General features: G+C 66.4%; 3 protein-coding genes across 3 annotated transcripts; 1 reads left to right on the forward strand and 2 right to left on the reverse strand.

Moving 5' to 3' along the window:
- Positions 1-437: 437 nt before the first annotated feature.
- On the reverse strand, positions 438-7,242 carry B4GALT2 (beta-1,4-galactosyltransferase 2). Its single transcript, XM_032192749.1, has 7 exons — positions 7,076-7,242; positions 4,433-4,819; positions 3,911-4,146; positions 3,632-3,822; positions 3,260-3,382; positions 1,818-1,922; positions 438-1,673 (listed from the first exon to the last, which is right to left on the reverse strand). Exons 2-7 carry the CDS (start codon positions 4,746-4,748, stop codon positions 1,523-1,525), a joined length of 1,122 nt encoding a protein of 373 aa, XP_032048640.1. The 5' UTR covers positions 4,749-4,819; positions 7,076-7,242; the 3' UTR covers positions 438-1,522.
- A 2,183-nt stretch (positions 7,243-9,425) lies between these two features.
- On the reverse strand, positions 9,426-13,957 carry ATP6V0B (ATPase H+ transporting V0 subunit b). The gene is made up of 8 exons (XM_032192263.1): positions 13,838-13,957; positions 12,195-12,243; positions 11,999-12,082; positions 11,530-11,607; positions 10,919-10,988; positions 10,673-10,724; positions 10,110-10,300; positions 9,426-9,740 (listed from the first exon to the last, which is right to left on the reverse strand). Exons 1-8 carry the CDS (start codon positions 13,902-13,904, stop codon positions 9,714-9,716), a joined length of 618 nt encoding a protein of 205 aa, XP_032048154.1. The 5' UTR covers positions 13,905-13,957; the 3' UTR covers positions 9,426-9,713.
- A 194-nt stretch (positions 13,958-14,151) lies between these two features.
- Positions 14,152-16,809, forward strand: DPH2 (diphthamide biosynthesis 2). The gene is made up of 6 exons (XM_032192428.1): positions 14,152-14,335; positions 14,415-14,527; positions 14,949-15,169; positions 15,278-15,916; positions 16,053-16,238; positions 16,338-16,809. Exons 1-6 carry the CDS (start codon positions 14,195-14,197, stop codon positions 16,466-16,468), a joined length of 1,431 nt encoding a protein of 476 aa, XP_032048319.1. The 5' UTR covers positions 14,152-14,194; the 3' UTR covers positions 16,469-16,809.
- Positions 16,810-16,938: the final 129 nt, after the last annotated feature.

Genomic DNA, 16,938 nt, shown 5'->3' on the forward strand with positions numbered 1-16,938 from the left:
GTGGGGAGCGCAGGGGGACGACATGGTGGCTTTATCACAAGGGGCAGTGTGGCTGCTTGGTCAATCCCTTTGCACGAGGACCTGCACCCTCCATAGGGCTCTGTCACAACGAGGGACAGCAGGGACAGCACGTGGAGCCCCCCTGCAGCCACCAAGGGGCTGCTGAGGCACAGGGGGGGCCTGCAAGGTAAGGCTGGAGGGGCCCAGGACACCCCCTGGCTTCAGCTCCAGGGTAAGGAGCGCTACTGTGTCCCCAGGGTAATATTGTGCCAGGGCTTGTGCTGTCCCCAGATACCCTCACACTGTCCTTACCCTACAAGTTGGGTCCCTCCACCCCACATTCAGCCCCATTGGCCCCAAATTGTGCCCCAACCCTACTGGCTGCAGCAGCTCCAGGGGTGCCTTCAACTGCGCCCTCCCTCCCCAGGAACCCTGCGAACTTTTGAAACTTTTATTAAATACAAAAACCCAGGTCTCTACGACCGAATGCTGCATTCAACGTACGCTCAAAAAAAGGGTCAGACATTCAAATGTACAAAAGTCACCGGTGCCCCCGCTGCCCCGCTGCGCCCGGCCGGCTGCGGGGAGGTGGCAGTGCCCCCAGCCCCACGGAGGGACGTGGGGAGGGACAGGGCACCTGCCCCACACGGCTCCATCCTCTCCTCCCTGCCCCGGGGCTGGAGGGGGTAAAGCTGGAGAGCAGCAAGGGCAGAGCCAGTCCCCGTCACCTACAAACGGATGGAGGGAGCCATGGGGCCAAGAGGGGCCGTGGGGCTTCGTGTCAACCCGTCCCCCAGAGCAGGCAGGGCTTAACGGGGAGGCGCACAGCATCTGCCTTCAGGGACAGGGCAGGGGACACGGCCACCAGCCCCACGACAACTGAGGCACGGCGAGGGGCTTCTGATCATAACCAGAGGTGGCTGTTTGGCAGAGCTGAGAGCCGGCTCTGAGCACCAGACTGAAGCGGAGGAAGACAGCGAGCCAGGTCTGCGCGCCGAGCTGCGCACCGGTGCCCCCGTCCTGCCCGCTGGGGGGGCCGGGGCTGCTCCCCCCTCCAGCTGGGGCAGCTCCGGCGCTGGTGAAGGGGGAAGCCTGCACCCCGCTTCTCGCAGCACCGGTGAGGACTGGGCACTGGGCTGCCCCGGGGGGCTCATCTCCTCCCTTCCTGGGGTGCAGGCAGGAGCTGGCGTGGGCACGGGGCCGTCCCCTCCTTCTGTGCCGGGAGCTGCGCGCGGGGCAGGCGGGCGCTTCAGCCAACACACCGAGTATGGGGCAGGGGGCTTGGAAACACACTGGTGGGGACGGGGGGGACAAAAGGTTGCGGGAATTCTCAGGACCAACGGGTGGGGCTGGGGCACAGCCGTCTCCGAAAGGCAGCAGAGTAGGCAGAAAACATCCCCCTCCGGTCCTCGCCCTGGGGCTGGGGCAACATCCACAGCGTCCAGCCAGCCCCGGCGCGGAGCCGCCGACCACCCAAGGGTGCGAGCACCGGCCCCACACAGCTCTGCCTGCTGGGCAAGCGCTAGCCCCGGGCCAGGCGTGGGGGCGGCCGGCCGATCTCCACCGTGATGTTGGTGTACATGGGGGCGCGCGACACCTCCACCAGGCGGTACTGCAGAGAGCTGATCCCGTCCCGCTTCATGGTCATCTTGGTGTTCTGGATCTTGGTGAACCTGGAGGGGACAGGAGCGGGATGAGGCTGGGGGAAAAGGGGAACCGCCTGCTGTGGGGGGTGGCGATGCCGGTGAGCCCGCAGCAGGACCTCGGCGGGGTGGGCAGGGCGAGGTGAGAGCCACAGCCCCCTGCTCACAGCTCACCTCTGCGGGTTGGGCTCGTTGTGTTTGTCGCGTTCGTGCTTGATCATGCGGTACCTCCCGATGCGGATGTCGGGCCTCGACACCTTCATGCCGTTCAGGGAGATCCTGAGGGACAGCAGCAGAAGGGGATCAGCGCACGCCCAGACCCCAGGGCAGGACATCCTCCCAGGCCAGAGATCCCCAGGGCCAGCCCTCACCAAAAATAACCCCGTCCCTAGCTAAGCAAGAAACAAGGCTGCGCTAAGCCTGCTCCCCGCCAGCCAGAGGGGAGCAGAGCCAGGCCACAGCTGGGAACAGCGCCCACAACCAAGGATGCTGTTTGCTCCACAGCAGGGCATGCCCAGAGCAAGCACCGCCAGCTCCAGGTGACCCCCAGCGCTGCAGGCACTCGCTGTGCTCAGCCGGGTTGAGCAAACACTGCTATTCCCCCACGGCTCCAAAGCCACTGCTGTTTACATTCTCCAGATGCCGGTGGCCCTGCCCTTCCCTTCATGCAGCATGACTCTGGCCTCAATTGCTTTTTCTGTCTGCGCAGCCAGCAGGTGGGGAGAGATTTTCTTCTCCTAGAATAGTTCATTTAAAGTTGAGAGGCCAAGTGGGAGCAGGAAAGCTGGAGAGATCCCAGCTCACGGAGAGAAGCCTCCCCTCCTCCCAGCAACACAACTGCGCTCGGGCCTGATGAGCCAGCAAGCTGAAATCCAGCAGCTAGGGCAGCTGAGCGGTGGCACGGCCCCCTGAGGGCCCCCTGCACATTTTTAGGGCTGCCTAAATCTCCCCGAGAGCTCAGCACGCCGCACCTCATCTCCCCTGGGACCAATGTCTGGGCCGGTTACTTTCGGAAGGGAACTGTGCCCACTGCCCGTGCGCACAGCACCTGCGAGGGGTTTCCAGCTCAGAGGCTGCTGTGCACCATCTCCACACGCTGCTCCACTTCCAGCACGGCCAGGCAGCGCCGTGGGACGTGCTGAAGCCACGCTGGAGCTCTCCAGCTCCTGCGCCCAACAGAGGGTGCGCGCGGGGAGCCGCGCTCCTGCACGCGGATCTGCTGCGGCCTGCCGGCTGCCGGCAGAAGTGCCCGCTGTGGTGCTGGGCTGCCTCTGCAGAGCCACTTCCAAGTTTTGTGTCCTGATCCCAGCCTGGAACAGAGCCCGCAGGCGGGCTTCCCCGCTCACATGTCTCAGCTGGCTTGGAACTGCAGCTCGCTGCCCACAAAGAGCAGGAGGAGGAGGAGGCCGGGCCCCCCCGCGCTACGTAGGATGACCCCCAAGGGCTGTCCAACAGTCCGAGCTGTGGCACCAGCGTGACAACTCGCAGCCCTGCCAGCCTGGAGGGTAATTAAACTCCTCCCTGTGGTGTGGCAGGGACCCTCCCTGCACGTCATGTATGTCCCAGCACACACCACTAAGTCCTGAGCCGAGGCTGGGTGAGGGGTTGGCACCTACCGGTTAAAGATGTCGTCGTCCTCCCCTCCCCAGCCCCAGTACTCGTTGGGAAAGCCATTGATCTTCAGGAACTGGGATTTGCTCAGCCCAGAGACACCACCAAAGTAGCCAGCATAGGGCAGCCTGCAGGGTGAGAGTAGAGAGATCAGGGAACAGGGCCAGCCCCACAGGGTCCCCCAGAAGCAGGGGCAAGCACCAGCCCTCCCAGTGCCACCCTCTCACGCAGGGCTCTGCGCCCTCTGCCATCCCATGTCCAGTTTGAGCCACTGCCCCCATGCCTGCCCCAGGCAATAACCACACGGGCAGCCCCGGCTTCATCCCAAAGCCCCCCAGCCCCCGCCCCCAAAACACCGCAGCCCCGCAGGCACCCACCTGAACCCAAACTTGTCCATGCCGACGGCAAAGTGCCGCGGCTGCTCGTAGCAGCGGTACAGGTTGCGGTCATCCATGGGGATGAGGTCCACGTCGCTGAAGATGAAGCAGTCGTACTCCTCGTCGTCCTTGAGCGCCTCCAGGAAGCCCACGTTGAGCAGCTTGGCCCGGTTGAAGGTGTCCTCGCCGTACTGCGGAGCAGGGCGCGTGGCCACAGAGCTCAGCGACGCCCGCGCGCCCGCCGCGGCCCCGCCGCCCGCCTCGCCCCACCCTACAGACCTGGTTGATGATGTAGATGCCGTAGGCCACCTTCTGCCGGCGCAGGATGGGGTGCAGGTAGTGCAGCCAGTACTTGAGGTGGTGCTCGCGGTGCCGGAAGGGGATGAGGATGGCCACCTTCTGCCGGGGCAAGCAGTCCGGGGGGGTGTACTTGCCGCCCTGGCGCACGTCGGGGTTCTCCCGCTGCACCCGCTCCATGCTCATGGGGGAGCTGAACTCGATGAGCAGGCGTCCGACTGCACGAGGGCAGGGCGATGGCGGTGGCACAGCACGGGACACAGGACAGGTCACGGTCACCCCGCTGCTCGGAGCAAACAGCGAGGGGGACCCGCAAGGGGGAGCAGCACTGCCGAGGACAAGGGACTCCCAAAACCTCTTCCCACACCAGCAGGGACCAGCTGCCCGCTACCAAACTTGGGTTTCCCCAGCCTGGGACCACCGGGAAGCCACGCGGAGCGCCCAGGGATGGGGACACCCCCCCGCCAGCACCCGGCTGCCCCGCTCTGGCCCCGCACACCTCACCTAAGCCGGGGGGCGTCTCCTGGCAGGGCTGCAAGGGCTTCTCGGTGACGGAGCGGTTGGTGCTGGGCTTGGCGCTGGGCGACGGGGGCTCAGCGCCGGCCGGCCCGTAGCTGGGGGCGGTGCTGTTGGGCCGGGAGGAGTTGGAGAAGGGGTGCGCGCGCGAGGCGTTCCTGGCATTGAAGCGGCTGAAGAAGTCCAGGTGCTGCGCGTAGACGTCGAAGTAGAGGATCATGATGATGACAAAGTGGAGCAGGCAGAGCAGCAGCACGGCCTTGCAAATCCTTTCCAGGGTCACCCCCAAGAGCAGCCTGGTCATCTTCCGGGCACGGGCAGGCGGACATGTGCGCTCAGCGGGGCAGGGGGGCGGCTCCAGCCACGGTCCCGATCCTGCCGAGACACCCCGTGCTCAGGATGGGGCCGGGAACAGCCCCGCTCTGCCAGCACCACCCAAACCCAGCCCCGGTGCCCAACAGGGACTTGGAGCCCCTGCCCTGAAGGCACAGCCTCGAACGCACGAGAGGGACTAGGGACAAGCACAAGTCTGGAGGGCAGCGGGGTCAGCGCCACCCAGCAGAGCAGGAACAGAGCCCAGCTCCATCCTCTGGCCAAATGGGACACCCCATGCACTTGGCTGCTCCCACCTCGTGTCCCCTCTCCGTGCTGTCCCTCCTCACCTTCCCGTACCCACAGCACCCAGCACGTTCCCACCAGGACAGCAGAGCACAGGGAGGTGTCCCCTGGCAGCAGCTCCCCTGCCCCATTCCCAGACCCACTCCCAGCCCCCCAGCAGGGGATGGGGATACCCCAAAAGGAGCTGCCAAGAGCCCCACCGAGGCAGGGACCCTGCAGAAGGTCACACGCCAAAACGCAGTCAGTTTTTAGTGTCCCAAAGCACTGCGGGTGCCCCCAGCAGCCACTCCTGCCCAAGGCACCGCATTCCCCTGCTCCCCATCCCCAACTGGCCCAGCACCGGTTCCGAAATAGGGCCGGCAGCAAGCGCCGTGCTGTCAGGGTGCTGAGATGAGCCAGCAGCTGCAGGCAGACACCGAGCCAGGAGGGAGCACGTCCCGGGCAGGCAGCCCCGAGGGGTTCCTGCTGCCTCCGGGGGAGTCCAACTCGCAGCAGCGTGGCTCCTCTCCCCTCTGCTCCTGCTGCCGGGGCCCCCCAGGACACCGTGCCCACGGGAGCTGCCAGGGCGCCCTTATCTCATACATGACACCTGGAGCCAGGCCAGGGCTTTGCTGGGAAGGTGGCCGGGAGAGGCACCAGAGCTCCCTGGCCGAGCCCCAAACCCTCCTGCCCCTTCCAGCCCCGTGGCACGCCTCGGAGGGGGACGCCCCAACCCCTCCGAGCCCCCCAGCTCCCAGCAAGCTGCTAGGACGGGGGCACGCGGAGCAGGTAGCAAAGCCCTGGGGACCCCAGGCCACCACAGGGACCCCGGGAGGGCCACAGCAGGCGGGGAGCTGCAGCAGGGCACCCCAGCAGGAGCGCAGTTAGGACCCGAGGGTGCTGGCACCCGGCCCGGGGCCTCAGGGCCAGCCCTGCAGCAGCTGCCAGCCCCGGCTGGCTGCGGGGCCTCGCGGGGAGCGGCAGGGGACACGGGGTGGGCAGGAGGAGCAGGGCCGAGGTGCGAAGTGGTCCCCGCTGTGAGATGTGCCAGGACCCCGACCTTACAGCTGGATGCTTGCTAGGAAGCTGCCCTCCGTGCTCAGGGCGTGAGGGGGGCTGAGAGCGTGGCGGCGTCTCCCAAACCCGCTCCCCAGCCCCGGGGGCGGGCTGCTTGCTGGAAAGCTCCCCGAGGCACAGCCCCTGCGGGAGGCTGGTCTATGGAGGCAGCACATGGAGCAGCATCTCGACAGGCAGATGGGGAGGAAGAGGCAGCGCCGGGGAGGATGAAGGGCAGGTTTTCGGCACCAGGCCTCTCCTCCAGCGGGCAGCGCGACGCTCCCCACGCCGCGCGGGCTGGAGGCTGGCGTGGACAAAAGCAGAGCCCGCCGTTAAACCGCTGCCACGGGGAGCTGGGGAGGCTGAGGGCACAAAGCAGACTCGAAACAGAAGCGGGCTCCTGTCAGGGAGGCCCGTTGGGGCTGTTACGGGCGATGTGACCCCGCCGTGGCGCGAGGCCGAGCGCCCTGCCCTCACGCCTCCCCTCGAGCACCCACCCCGCTGTCACCCCGCAGCCATGGGGCCGGCTGTGCCTGATCCATGGGGGTGCACAGGGGGGCACGGGGGGCTCTGTCCTCTCCTCCCAGCCCCCAAGGGACACCCTGCAGGGGATGGAGGCGCAGCAGGACCCGATGTCCCTGCTGCCACCCACCCCTATCCACGGGGACAGCCCGGAGGGCGATCCCGCTGCGCCCCCCCAACCCCAAACCCCCCAGAACCCCCGGTGCAGCCGGCCCCAAGCCCTCCGCACCCCAAATCCTCCTGGAGGGGCTCGGGGGCGGCTTTGGGGGCCGGGCAGAGCTCACGGCCCCGCTGCGCCCACCCCCGCGGGGCGCCCGGGCCTGGTGCGCGCCCCCCCGTGCGCCCCCCCCCGGCCCCAGCGCGGCTCCCGGGGCCCCCCCGGGACCCTCCCGGAGCCCGGCTCCGCCGCCCCCTCCCCTCCCCTCCGCGGCCAGGCCCCGCCGCTCGCTCACCCACCCACGGCGGCCGGGCCCGGGGCCTCTCTCCAGCTCCAGCTCCGGCTCCAGCTCCAGCCCCGGCGGCCCGGCGCGGTCAGCGGCCCCCGCCGCCTCCTCCTCCTCTTCCTCCTCCTCCGCCGCCTGCCCCGGCCGCCGGCCCGCGGGCGCCCATCGCCGGGGCTGGGGTCGGGGGGCCGAGGGGGTCGGGGGGGGGTCGGGGGAGCCCCGCCGGCCGCCGGAGCCGCTCCGCCGAGAGCCGCAGGGCCACGGGCCGCGCCCGCACCCGGCTCCGCCCGCCGCCGCCGCACCAACAGGGGCCGCCCCGCTCCGCCCCGCCGGGGCCGGGCCTCCACCGGGGAACGGGGCTGGGGGCGCCCCGTGGGGGGCCCTGCGCTCCGCACCCCTAAGGGGCACCTCACGGCCCTGCTGCTGCCCCGTGCGCCCACCCCCATCCAGCCGTGCTGCTGCTGGCTCCAGCTCCCGGCCTGGTTGCACAGCATGGGGTGTTTTCCCCTTGAAATATTTCCCCACCCAGTTAAGGTGCAAGGGGTCGGGGTCCCTTTTGGGGCTTTTTCTCCACCCCAAGCAGCAGGAGCTCAGCACGCAGTGTGACACCGTACCTGGGGCAGCGCACCGCAGGGTGTGCTCGCCTCGCCCCGCCGGCTGCAGGAGGGGGCCACGAGATGCCCCAACCCCAAAGGGACCCCTAATAAAGGTTTGGGGAGCCTGCAGCACGGCCCTGTCACAGCCATGGTGCACATGGATGTGATTGGGACAGCAGGAAAGCATCCTGCAGCGGGAGGCTTCCCACAGCTGGTGGATGCCTAGCAAGAGAAGCCAAACCAGGGCAAGGCCCATCGCTAAAGCCCAAGCGGATGATTCTTCAACAAGGAAGGTGATCGACTCCCAGATCAGCTCCTCTGAGGCCAGCACAGGCTGCTTTCCCCCAGCACCTTCCTGGAGGCAGCTCTGCCAGGGCCCACGAGCTTGGTGCGCAGCCCCCAGCCCCACAGGGTGACCACCAGGGCCGGTGGGAGCAGGGTGAGCGTGCAGTAAGAGCCTCTCGCTTCGCACCTCCTGCTGGCTCCCTCCGGCTGCACCCTGCCCCACACGAGCACAGGGCAGCCCCACAGCACAACCAGCTCTAGGGCGAGCTGCTGTGGTGTTTGGAGAGGGGCACAGGGGGTGCAGGGCTCAGCTGGGTTCACCCCAAAAGCCTTCCTGGTCCATGGGGTAGCTCAGGCCCAGGGCCACCCCTCCATAGCGCAGCATAAACAGGCTGGAGGGGATTACAGCAACCAGGACAGATTGCAGAGCCGGCCACAGCAGGACCAGTCCCACCATCTGCCCACAGCACGGAGAGCCCAGGTGAGCCCAAGGTCCCAGAGCACACCGGACAGCGTGGAGCAGAGCCAGGACAGCAGCAGACCTCAGGGAGGCTGCGCAGAGGCAGCTGCCCTACTCCAAGGGCAAAAAAAGCAGCAGGTAGGAACGCTTCCCAGCTCCAGCAGCCCTGCCCCAGCCTGTTGTACCCAGGTGAGGAGAGACGGGCAGCTCCCCGAGTACATTTTCACTCCCGCAGAGCAGTGCTGAGTGCTGGGGGAGATGCTGCCCCTACACAGGTGTGCTCACAGTGCAGCGGGACGAGGCCCTCGTGCCGGATGCAGCAGACTGCAGAAGCAGGAAGACCTGGTTCTTCCCTTCCCCCAGGCAGCGCAAGAGCTGCAGGCCCAGCTGTCCACAGCCGGCTTCCCCACACCACATCCACCGCATCCAGGGAGAGGGGAGCAGAGCCAGCACAGCGCATCCCCACCCCGGGACCTCCACCAGGCCCCCTGGGACCGAGCCCTGTGGGGCAGGAGCAGGGTGGAGAGCCCCAGCACGCAGCAAGCACAAGGCAACAGGCTGCAAGGTGGCCTTGAGGTGGCAAAAGCTTTGTTCCCCTGCCCTTCTGGTGCCCCTCAGCTGCACGGTGGGGGTAAGGACACTGCAGGCAGCAGTGTTTTGCTCCCTCTCCGTGCTGAACTACCTGGATGGGAGCCGAAAGGCCTGGCCCAGCTGGTGCCTGTGCCTCCAGCACAGGGCAGCACTGGTGCTGGCAGAAGCCTGGCAGAGCCAGCACGGAGCCGCCTGCTCCAACAGCCTCCTACTCGCAGCACGGCAGAGCAATGTGTTCCCACAGCCCAGCAAGGGAGGCAGCATGGTGAACGTGGGGACAGGTGGCCTTTTCCCCGTGCGGGGTGGTGCTGCCGGGCTCCTGGAGCAGAGCAGGGACTTTGCCAGCAGCACACGCAGCAGGGAGCCTCCGAGCACAGGCTCGGCTCCCCGTGAGCCTCCCCAGGCAGGCGCAAAGCACAGGAGGAGCCGCGTCCTTGAACGAGAACCATATTTATTTCACGGACACAGAATTGCACTGGTGATCGATTCTACGCACACCGGGGACAGGCAGCAGCACGGCCCCGCGGGGCCAGGCCGCCGGGGCAGAATTCACACAGAGATTTGTTTCTTCCGAGGGGCCGGTCGGCGGGATGGGGCTCCACAGCCAGGCTCCCGCTCCTGCTGCGGGGCAGCTCCCGCCCCAATCAAGGATAGAAACATTAAATAAGTATATACAGCACCTCTTGGGGCGGGCTGGAACAGGCTGGGTGGGACAGGACTCAGTTGCCCATTTTTACTTTAGAAGTCTGGAAAGAAAGGAGAGATGTTAGAGCGTGCCCTACAAAGCCCAACCTAGCACCCTAATCCCACCCAACCACCCCAGGACCACCCCGAGGCTGCAGGCAGCTAACTGGCCCCACCACTAAGCCATGAGCATCGCACAGGGTGCACCCAAGGTGACACCCTTGGTGACAGTTGCTCTTCGGGCCATCTGAAGAGTTTCACTGCCACCCAGAGGCACAGCACCCCGTGGGGACAGCCGTCACCCCAAACTTCTCGAGCAGCTTCAGCTTCACAGTGCAGAGGGCTGTGCTGGAGCCCAGGTGTTTGTTTGTCACCCAGGGTGACAAGCACCTTGTGCTCACGTAAGCCCCAAGGCCCCAGGAGGCAGGTACCTGCAGGATAGCAACGATGACCCCGAACAGCCCTATGGCACTGCCAAAGATCTCCACGATCAGGATCTTGACGAAGAGGCTGGCATTCTGGGCATCAGCCAGGGCAGCCCCGCTGCCCACGATGCCCACGCACACTCCGCAGAAGAGATTGGACAACCCCACGGTCAGGCCAGCCCCGAACATGGAGAAACCTGTGAGAGACGGACACTGCAAGAGCAGGGGATAACTCCCTTCCTCCTGCAGCCGGGGCATGCAGAAGCAGCAGCAGCTCTGGCCACAGACAGAGGGAGAACCAAAGCTGAGAAGTGGCTAGAGAAGGTAACCAAGCAGCCACTTTGGGGCAGAACGGACATGCCAGCTGTCCAGGGCAGCAGGAAGAACCCTGACATCGTTCGCACAGGGCTGACAGGCTCGGTTTGGATGCAGCCTGTTGGCCTGAAGGTCATGGAGAAGGTGAGCTGGGCCCTGCAGTCCCACAGCGAGGGCAGAGGGAGCAGCAGGAGGCTGTGCTGAGAGGGAGGCAAAGCTCACAGCAGCATCACCAGGGGCCGAGCAGTCCTTACCTGCATGGTAGTTCCTGGCTCCAATCGTCTCTGGGGTGACCGCAGAGAAAGGCTGAGAGGAAGGACAGGGCCTGGGTTACCTGCGTGCTGCCCCGTCCCACCCTTCAGTCTGAACAGCGACCACCCCACAAACCGCCAGCCCAGGGGCTCCCAGGGCCATGGCAGCACCCCAAGACCCCATCGCAGGCCCACACCCAGCTGCCCGTCCCCCCCATAACCCTGGGGCCAGCCCAAGCCCTCCCGTACCTCGGCCATGTTACTGATGACGATTGCCATGATAATCCCGTAGATGGCCACGGCCTCGCAGAAAATGATGCTGGGGGAGAAAGGCAAAGCCTGACCACAGCGTCCCAGGCTCTGAACCCCCACCCCAAGCAGCACATTTCACTTCACGCCCAGCCAGACCCCTCCACAGCCCTCACGGAGCCTGCCCCACTGCTGCCAGGGGCAGAAGGGCAGCCCTGACCACCTCCCCTATAAAGGAGAGCTGCTAAGCACTGAGGCTGGGTGCTGGTTGTACTGTGCCACCCCAGGAACCTGCGAGAGCCCTGTGGGAAGCAGATTTTGGGAGCCCTCCCCTCTGCCAGCCCCTTCTGGGAAGGGCGGTGCAAGGCCTGGGCAGGATGCGTGAGCCGTGGGTGTTTGTTTTGAACACACTGGGCTCATTCAGTGCGTGATATCACACCACTTGTGACCCTCCTCCGAAGCGGTACTCTGCCTCCTTTAGGGCTCTTTGTTTTGAAAGCAAACAGCAGCAGCAGCTCAGCAAGGAAGGGCCTGCCAGCAGCACCCCGTGAGATGTGGGGTGCTGGGACTGCCCTGCCCAGGTGAGGCACTAACCCCGGATCCACGCTTACCTGACCAGGTTCTTGGTTTTGATCCGAGGGGCTTTGACTCCGCCACCGATGATGCTGGAGCCTGTGATGTAAATCCCCCTGCGGCAGACAAGGGTGGTTGGAGGGGGGCCTGGCACTCGCTGAAGGGCTCAGGAGGAAAACCACCAGCTTCCAGCTGAGCAAAGAATGGGGCACGCAGCTGGGGGACGCTGCGGGCTCAGCCCCAGGGCCTCGGTGGTCCTGAGCACTGCCAGGTGCACCAGCACAACAGCTGGGGCACAAGGACAACCACAGCATTGCCCCCAGAGATCACGGGGCGTCCCTGCCTCTGCACACCCTTGCAGCCTGCAAGGTAGTCTGCCCAGACGCTCAGCCCCATGGCTTTGCACGCACAGGCTGTGCTTCCCCTGCCCTGCTGCAGGACCCCGCAGCGTAGGCGCAGCTACCCGGATGGGACAGCAGGAGATGCTGCAGAGCCGGCCCCACTCACCAGGCAGCGCCCACCACTGACAGGGAGATGGCCAGGCCGATGCCCAGGTTGGACCACATGTAGGGAGAGGTCTCCGTCAGGAACCTGGGTGGGAAGGAACACCCCAAATCAGCACGCAGGCACGGCCCCACAACAGGCACTGGGCAGTTCAGCACGCAGCCCGGCAGGGGGATGCCAGGATTTTCGGGGAACTCACCAAGCCACATCGAAGCGGAAGCCCAGGTCAAATATTGTGTAGCAGATCCCTGGAATGCAAGAGCGACAGGAAAACCTTCAGACAGGCACCAGCCACGCTGCCGGGCAGAGGTGAGGAGCATGGCACGCAGGAGGGTTTCTGGCAGGACTGGGTGCATGGTGCTGAGGGGCAAGGTTCCCCCCCAGAGCAGCCCCACACCCCAGCACCTTCTCCATCTGCATCCCCCACAGCTCAGCCCAGCTGGAGAGCCCCAGCACCGGGCAGTGAGCTCCTCTCTGTCTCACAGCAGGGATGAGGAACGAGGCTGTGCCCTGACCCATCATCACATGCTGCTCTGTCACCAGCCAGCCAGGTCTGTTCCGCTCCCGAGGAGCCCATAAGTGCCAGCAGCTGCAGTTGACCCCCTGCCCTCGTTTTTCCAAGGCTGGGGATGTTGGAGACGCATCTGCTGAGCTCAGAGCTTCCTCCAAGACTAACTATTTCCAGAGATTTGCACTCCAACGCAGGCAGCAGATATCAAGGCACGGGCTCTAACACAAACCCATCTCCCGTGCTGAATTGTGGCAGGGAACCCCGCAGCCCCGAGGTGTCTGCACCCAAACCTCGCCATGCTCTGAGCCCACAAGCAGTGAATGGGAACACAGCTGCAGACCAGGAGATTTGCTCTTTACATGACTCGCAGCTAGAAAAGAGCCCATGACCTGGCTCTGCTGAAGAGATAAATGCAGGCAGTGTCACGCTGCCTGTGCCATGCCAGATAGAGGGTTAACAGGCACCAGGAGGACACACGAGTGCCGCCACCACCCCAAAACAGGAAGCAGTAACTTCGGGAAGCAGTAACGCTGGTCACTGCTCCCCTCTGAGGAACAAGAGGGGCCCCCAGGAGCCCACACAGAAATGAGGAACAGCGCTGCAGACACGGAGCGAGGCCGCACCCCTCCCGCACGCCTGCAACCTTCAGGGTTGACAGCCTCAGCACTGCCAGGGCCGGGCCCGCCAGGCTGGCACCGGTTTGTGTTGTGGGTTCACTGCTGGCGGAGCAAGGAACAGAGCCCAGCCAGCCCCAGCTGCCCCCTGCCCTGAGGGGTGGCAGAGAGGAGCTGCATCCAGCTCGGGGCAGCTGCGGGGGGCACCTTCTGTCTCCCCAGCAGCAGGCACAGCCTCAGGATCACGGCACAAGGGAAAAGGGGCAAAAGACATGAAAGATCCTTTTTGTGGGAGCTCTGGCTAATAACCCCTGTGTGATTTTGAGAGCTGGGGGACACCGGGATGGGGCAGTCTCTCACCCGGTGTCCCCTCAGGCTGAGCTGGGAGCCAGCTCCCCACCACCCTGCTCTCACCTCACCGGCAGCCCCCTCACAGCCCCGTTCCCATCCCCCCTACAGCCCCGGGACCCCCCAGGACCCCTCAGGGCCCTCTCAGGCTCCCCCCACCCCACCCCAGGTCTCCCTCACGGCCCGGAGCTCCCCAGACCCCCCTCACAGCCCCCTCACGGCCCCGGCCCCCCTCAGAGCCCCCCCAGACCCCCCCCAGAGCCCCGGGCCTCCCTCAGGCCCCCCCCCCAGCCCCCTCCCGTCCCCCCCAGAGCCCCCTCCGTGCCCGGAGCCCCCCGTGTCCCCCCCCAGGCCCCCCCCGGTGCTGACCGACGCCGAGCAGGGTTGCCCAGAAGGCGAGGCCGAGCCCCGAGTAGAGCAGCGCGAGCCCCGTCATGGCGGCGGCGGCAGCGGCACCGAGCGGCACCGGCGGGGTCACGTGACGCTGCTCGCGCCCCGCCGGAAGGCACGTGACTCACCCCTCCTCCTCCTCCTCCGTCCCTTAACACCTATTGGCTGCGCCGCCAGGCAGCCCCCCCCCGCGAGAACTACAAAGACCAGAATGCCCCGCGGCGAGCGCTCCGCCCCATTGGCTGGCTGCCTCCCGGGGACGGGCTCCTATTGGCCCCGCCCTGGAAGCGGGCTCAGCGGCGGGGGTCCCGCGTGCGGCGGCACCCCCCGGTTGCCATGGCGACGGCCTTCAGCCCCGACGGGCAGGCCGCGCTGCGCAGGGCGCTAGGCCCGGCCCCGGCCCCGCGGGGGGACATCGACGGCTGCTACGAGACGGGCCGGGCGGCGGCCTTCGTGCGAGGGGGCGGCTTCAGGAAGGTCCGGGAGGGGGTCCCCGGGGGGTTACGGGGGGTCTCTGGCCGCCCCCCGGTGCCTCACGGCCTCCTCGTCCCCTCAGGTGGCCCTGCAGTTCCCCGACCAGCTGCTGCAGGACGCGGTGGCGGTGGCGGCCCGGCTGGAGGCCGAGAGCGGGGCCGAGGTGTCCGTGCTGGGGGACACCACGTACGGCAGGTGGGTGTGGGGCTGGGGGGGGGGGTTAATGGGGGGGGTGGGGGGTCCTGCCCGCCTCCACGGGGCGCCCACGGGGCTGTGGGGCTGCTCGTGGCCTGCCTGGGGGGGGTGGGGGCTTGGGAGGGCAGGGGTAACAACAGGAGGGCTGGGACGCATGGCCTGTGTGCCTCACGGTAGGTGCTGGGCCCCCCCAGGCTGATAATGCTGGGTGTCCCCTCCCCGGGTTGATAATGCTGGTTCTCCCCCCAATAATGCTGGGTGTCCCCCCCAGTAATGCTGGGTGTCCCCTCCCCAGGCTGATAATGCTGGTTCTCCCCCCAGTAATGCTGGGTGTACCCCCGTAGGCCGATAATGCTGGGTGTCCTCCCCCAATAATGCTGGGAGCCCCCCCCCAGTCCGTTAATGCTGCCTCTCCCCACAGCTGCTGTGTGGATGAAGTGGCCGCGGAGCACGTGGGTGCCGAGGCGGTGCTGCACTATGGCCCTGCCTGCCTCAGCCCCTGCAGAAAGCTCCCGGTGCTGCACATCTTCGGGCAGCAGCCCCTGGATGTCGGGCGTTGCGCGGAGGTCTTCCAGGAGCTCTACCCCGAGCGGCAGAGCCGCGTGGTAGTGCTGAGCGACGTGGTCTATGCCTACGCCATGGGTGAGTGGAAACGCTGGCAGTGCTCCGGGCTCTGCAGAGCTGCTGGGCGCAGAGCACCAGGCAGAGCCCTGATTTTTGCTCTGCACCCCTATTTCATTCTCATTTCAGGTGAGCTGGAGCAGCAGCTGTGCCCCGAGTACCCCAACGTCGTCTTCTCCCAGCTGGTGTGTGGGGAGCCCCCCGGCCCCGCGCTGCCCGGGGAGGTGCGGCAGCTCGGCCGCCGGTTCCGCGTGGAGGCAGGGGGAGGGCTGCAGGACTGGGCCATGTTCTACGTGGGAGCCGAGGGCCTGGCCCTCACCAACTTCATGCTGACCTGGAACCGCTGCCCCTTCAGCTCCTTCGACCCCGCCACCGGCCAGGGCCGCCGGGAGACCCTCAACGTCAACCGGGCCCTGATGCGGCGCCTCTACCTGGTGGAACGGGCGCGGGACGCCCGCGTGGTGGGCATCCTGGTGGGCACCCTCGGCGTGGCGGGCTACCTGGAGGTGCTGCAGCACCTCCGCCAGCTTCTGCGCCGGGCCGGCAAGCGCAGCTACACGCTGGCCGTGGGGAAGCCCAACCCTGCCAAGCTGGCCAACTTCCCCGAGGTGGACATCTTCGTCCTGGTGGCCTGCGCTCAGAACTCCTTGCTGGACTCCAGCGACTTCTACCGGCCCGTAGTCACCCCCTATGAGCTGGAACTCGCCTGCAACCCGGCCCGGGAGTGGACGGGGAACTACCTCACTGACTTCCGAGACCTGCTGCCAGGTGATAGCTGAAAATCAGCCACGAGCACCCTCCTGGGGAGCGTCACGCGCTGCATGGAGGCTGCCTTTGCCTCTGTGCTCAGCGGGGATGTGGGGAAGGACACCACCACGGGGCTAATGTTGCTGTTTCCCATCAGGTGCCTGCGCTTATGTTGAGCTGCCCCCAGCCGTGCCTGAAGCAGAAGCTGTGCCCGACGTCTCGCTGATCACAGGGGAGATGCGTGCTGCCCACCTCGGCGACCCCCCAGCCACCCAGCTGCCCCCCAGCACCTCCCTGGCCTGCAGGGACCAGACTCGGGCCCTCGCAGAAATCAGCCCCGCTGGTTCGTGATTTGGTCTCACAGTGGGGCTGAGCCCTAGCTCGGGGCAGTGCCTCCTCCCTGCTCCCCGGTAACAGCTCCCCCTTTTCTCTCCCCTCCCAGCCTCCTTCCTGGAGTCCCGCAGCTGGCGGGGGCTGGAGCAGCAGCTGGGGAAGACGCCTGTCTCCAAGGCCGTGCAGGGCCGGCGAGGGATTGCCATTGCCTACGAGGAGGAGGGCCGCGAGCAGTCCTGATGGGGCAGCAGCACCCAGCCAGGAGCAGCACTGGACATCACCTCTCAGTGGGTGTTAGACCTGGGAGGGGCTCACGAGGGGCCAGAGCCGGCTCCAGGTAGGGCGCACGGTGTGTGGGTGCTGCTCAGTGCCCACAGCACCCCTGGGCTGGGGGACGGGGCAGCAGCAGGACCAGGACAAGGCACTCGGCCCAACCCTGGCCACCCAGGGCTCCCTGCAGTGCCTGGTCTGGAGGAGCTGTGGCCCTACGAGGGAAGATCACGGCTTTACGGGAGCTGACAGAGCCAGGACTTTGGGCTTGTGCGGGTTCCTGCTGTTAACTAAAGCTCAACTGAAAAGGAGTTGTGCGTGAAGTGAATTGTCTTCTAGGATCAAACGCGGGCTGAAGAGTACACACGGGGGGCCCTGGAGCAGACACACAGATCACAGGCACCCCAACCCCGATCCCTCAGGCTGGGCTCTCCCCCGGG

Source organism: Aythya fuligula, chromosome 8 (genome assembly GCF_009819795.1).
Source record: "Aythya fuligula isolate bAytFul2 chromosome 8, bAytFul2.pri, whole genome shotgun sequence".
Lineage (NCBI taxonomy): Eukaryota > Metazoa > Chordata > Aves > Anseriformes > Anatidae > Aythya > Aythya fuligula.

Coding starts and splice junctions, on each gene's coding strand:
- B4GALT2 (XM_032192749.1), bottom strand. CDS start 4,748: ATGACCAGGCTGCTCTTGGGGGTGACCCTGGAAAGGATTTGCAAGGCC. Junction 3,823..3,910: donor GCATCTACATCATCAACCAG/GTCTGTAGGGTG, acceptor CCTGCTCCGCAG/TACGGCGAGGACACCTTCAA. Junction 1,923..3,259: donor GACGACGACATCTTTAACCG/GTAGGTGCCAAC, acceptor GCTGTCCCTCAG/GATCTCCCTGAACGGCATGA.
- ATP6V0B (XM_032192263.1), bottom strand. CDS start 13,904: ATGACGGGGCTCGCGCTGCTCTACTCGGGGCTCGGCCTCGCCTTCTGG. Junction 12,244..13,837: donor GGCAACCCTGCTCGGCGTCG/GTCAGCACCGGG, acceptor CTTGCATTCCAG/GGATCTGCTACACAATATTT. Junction 9,741..10,109: donor TCATCGTTGCTATCCTGCAG/GTACCTGCCTCC, acceptor CTTTCTTTCCAG/ACTTCTAAAGTAAAAATGGG.
- DPH2 (XM_032192428.1), top strand. CDS start 14,195: ATGGCGACGGCCTTCAGCCCCGACGGGCAGGCCGCGCTGCGCAGGGCG. Junction 14,336..14,414: donor GAGGGGGCGGCTTCAGGAAG/GTCCGGGAGGGG, acceptor TCGTCCCCTCAG/GTGGCCCTGCAGTTCCCCGA. Junction 15,170..15,277: donor GGTCTATGCCTACGCCATGG/GTGAGTGGAAAC, acceptor TTCTCATTTCAG/GTGAGCTGGAGCAGCAGCTG.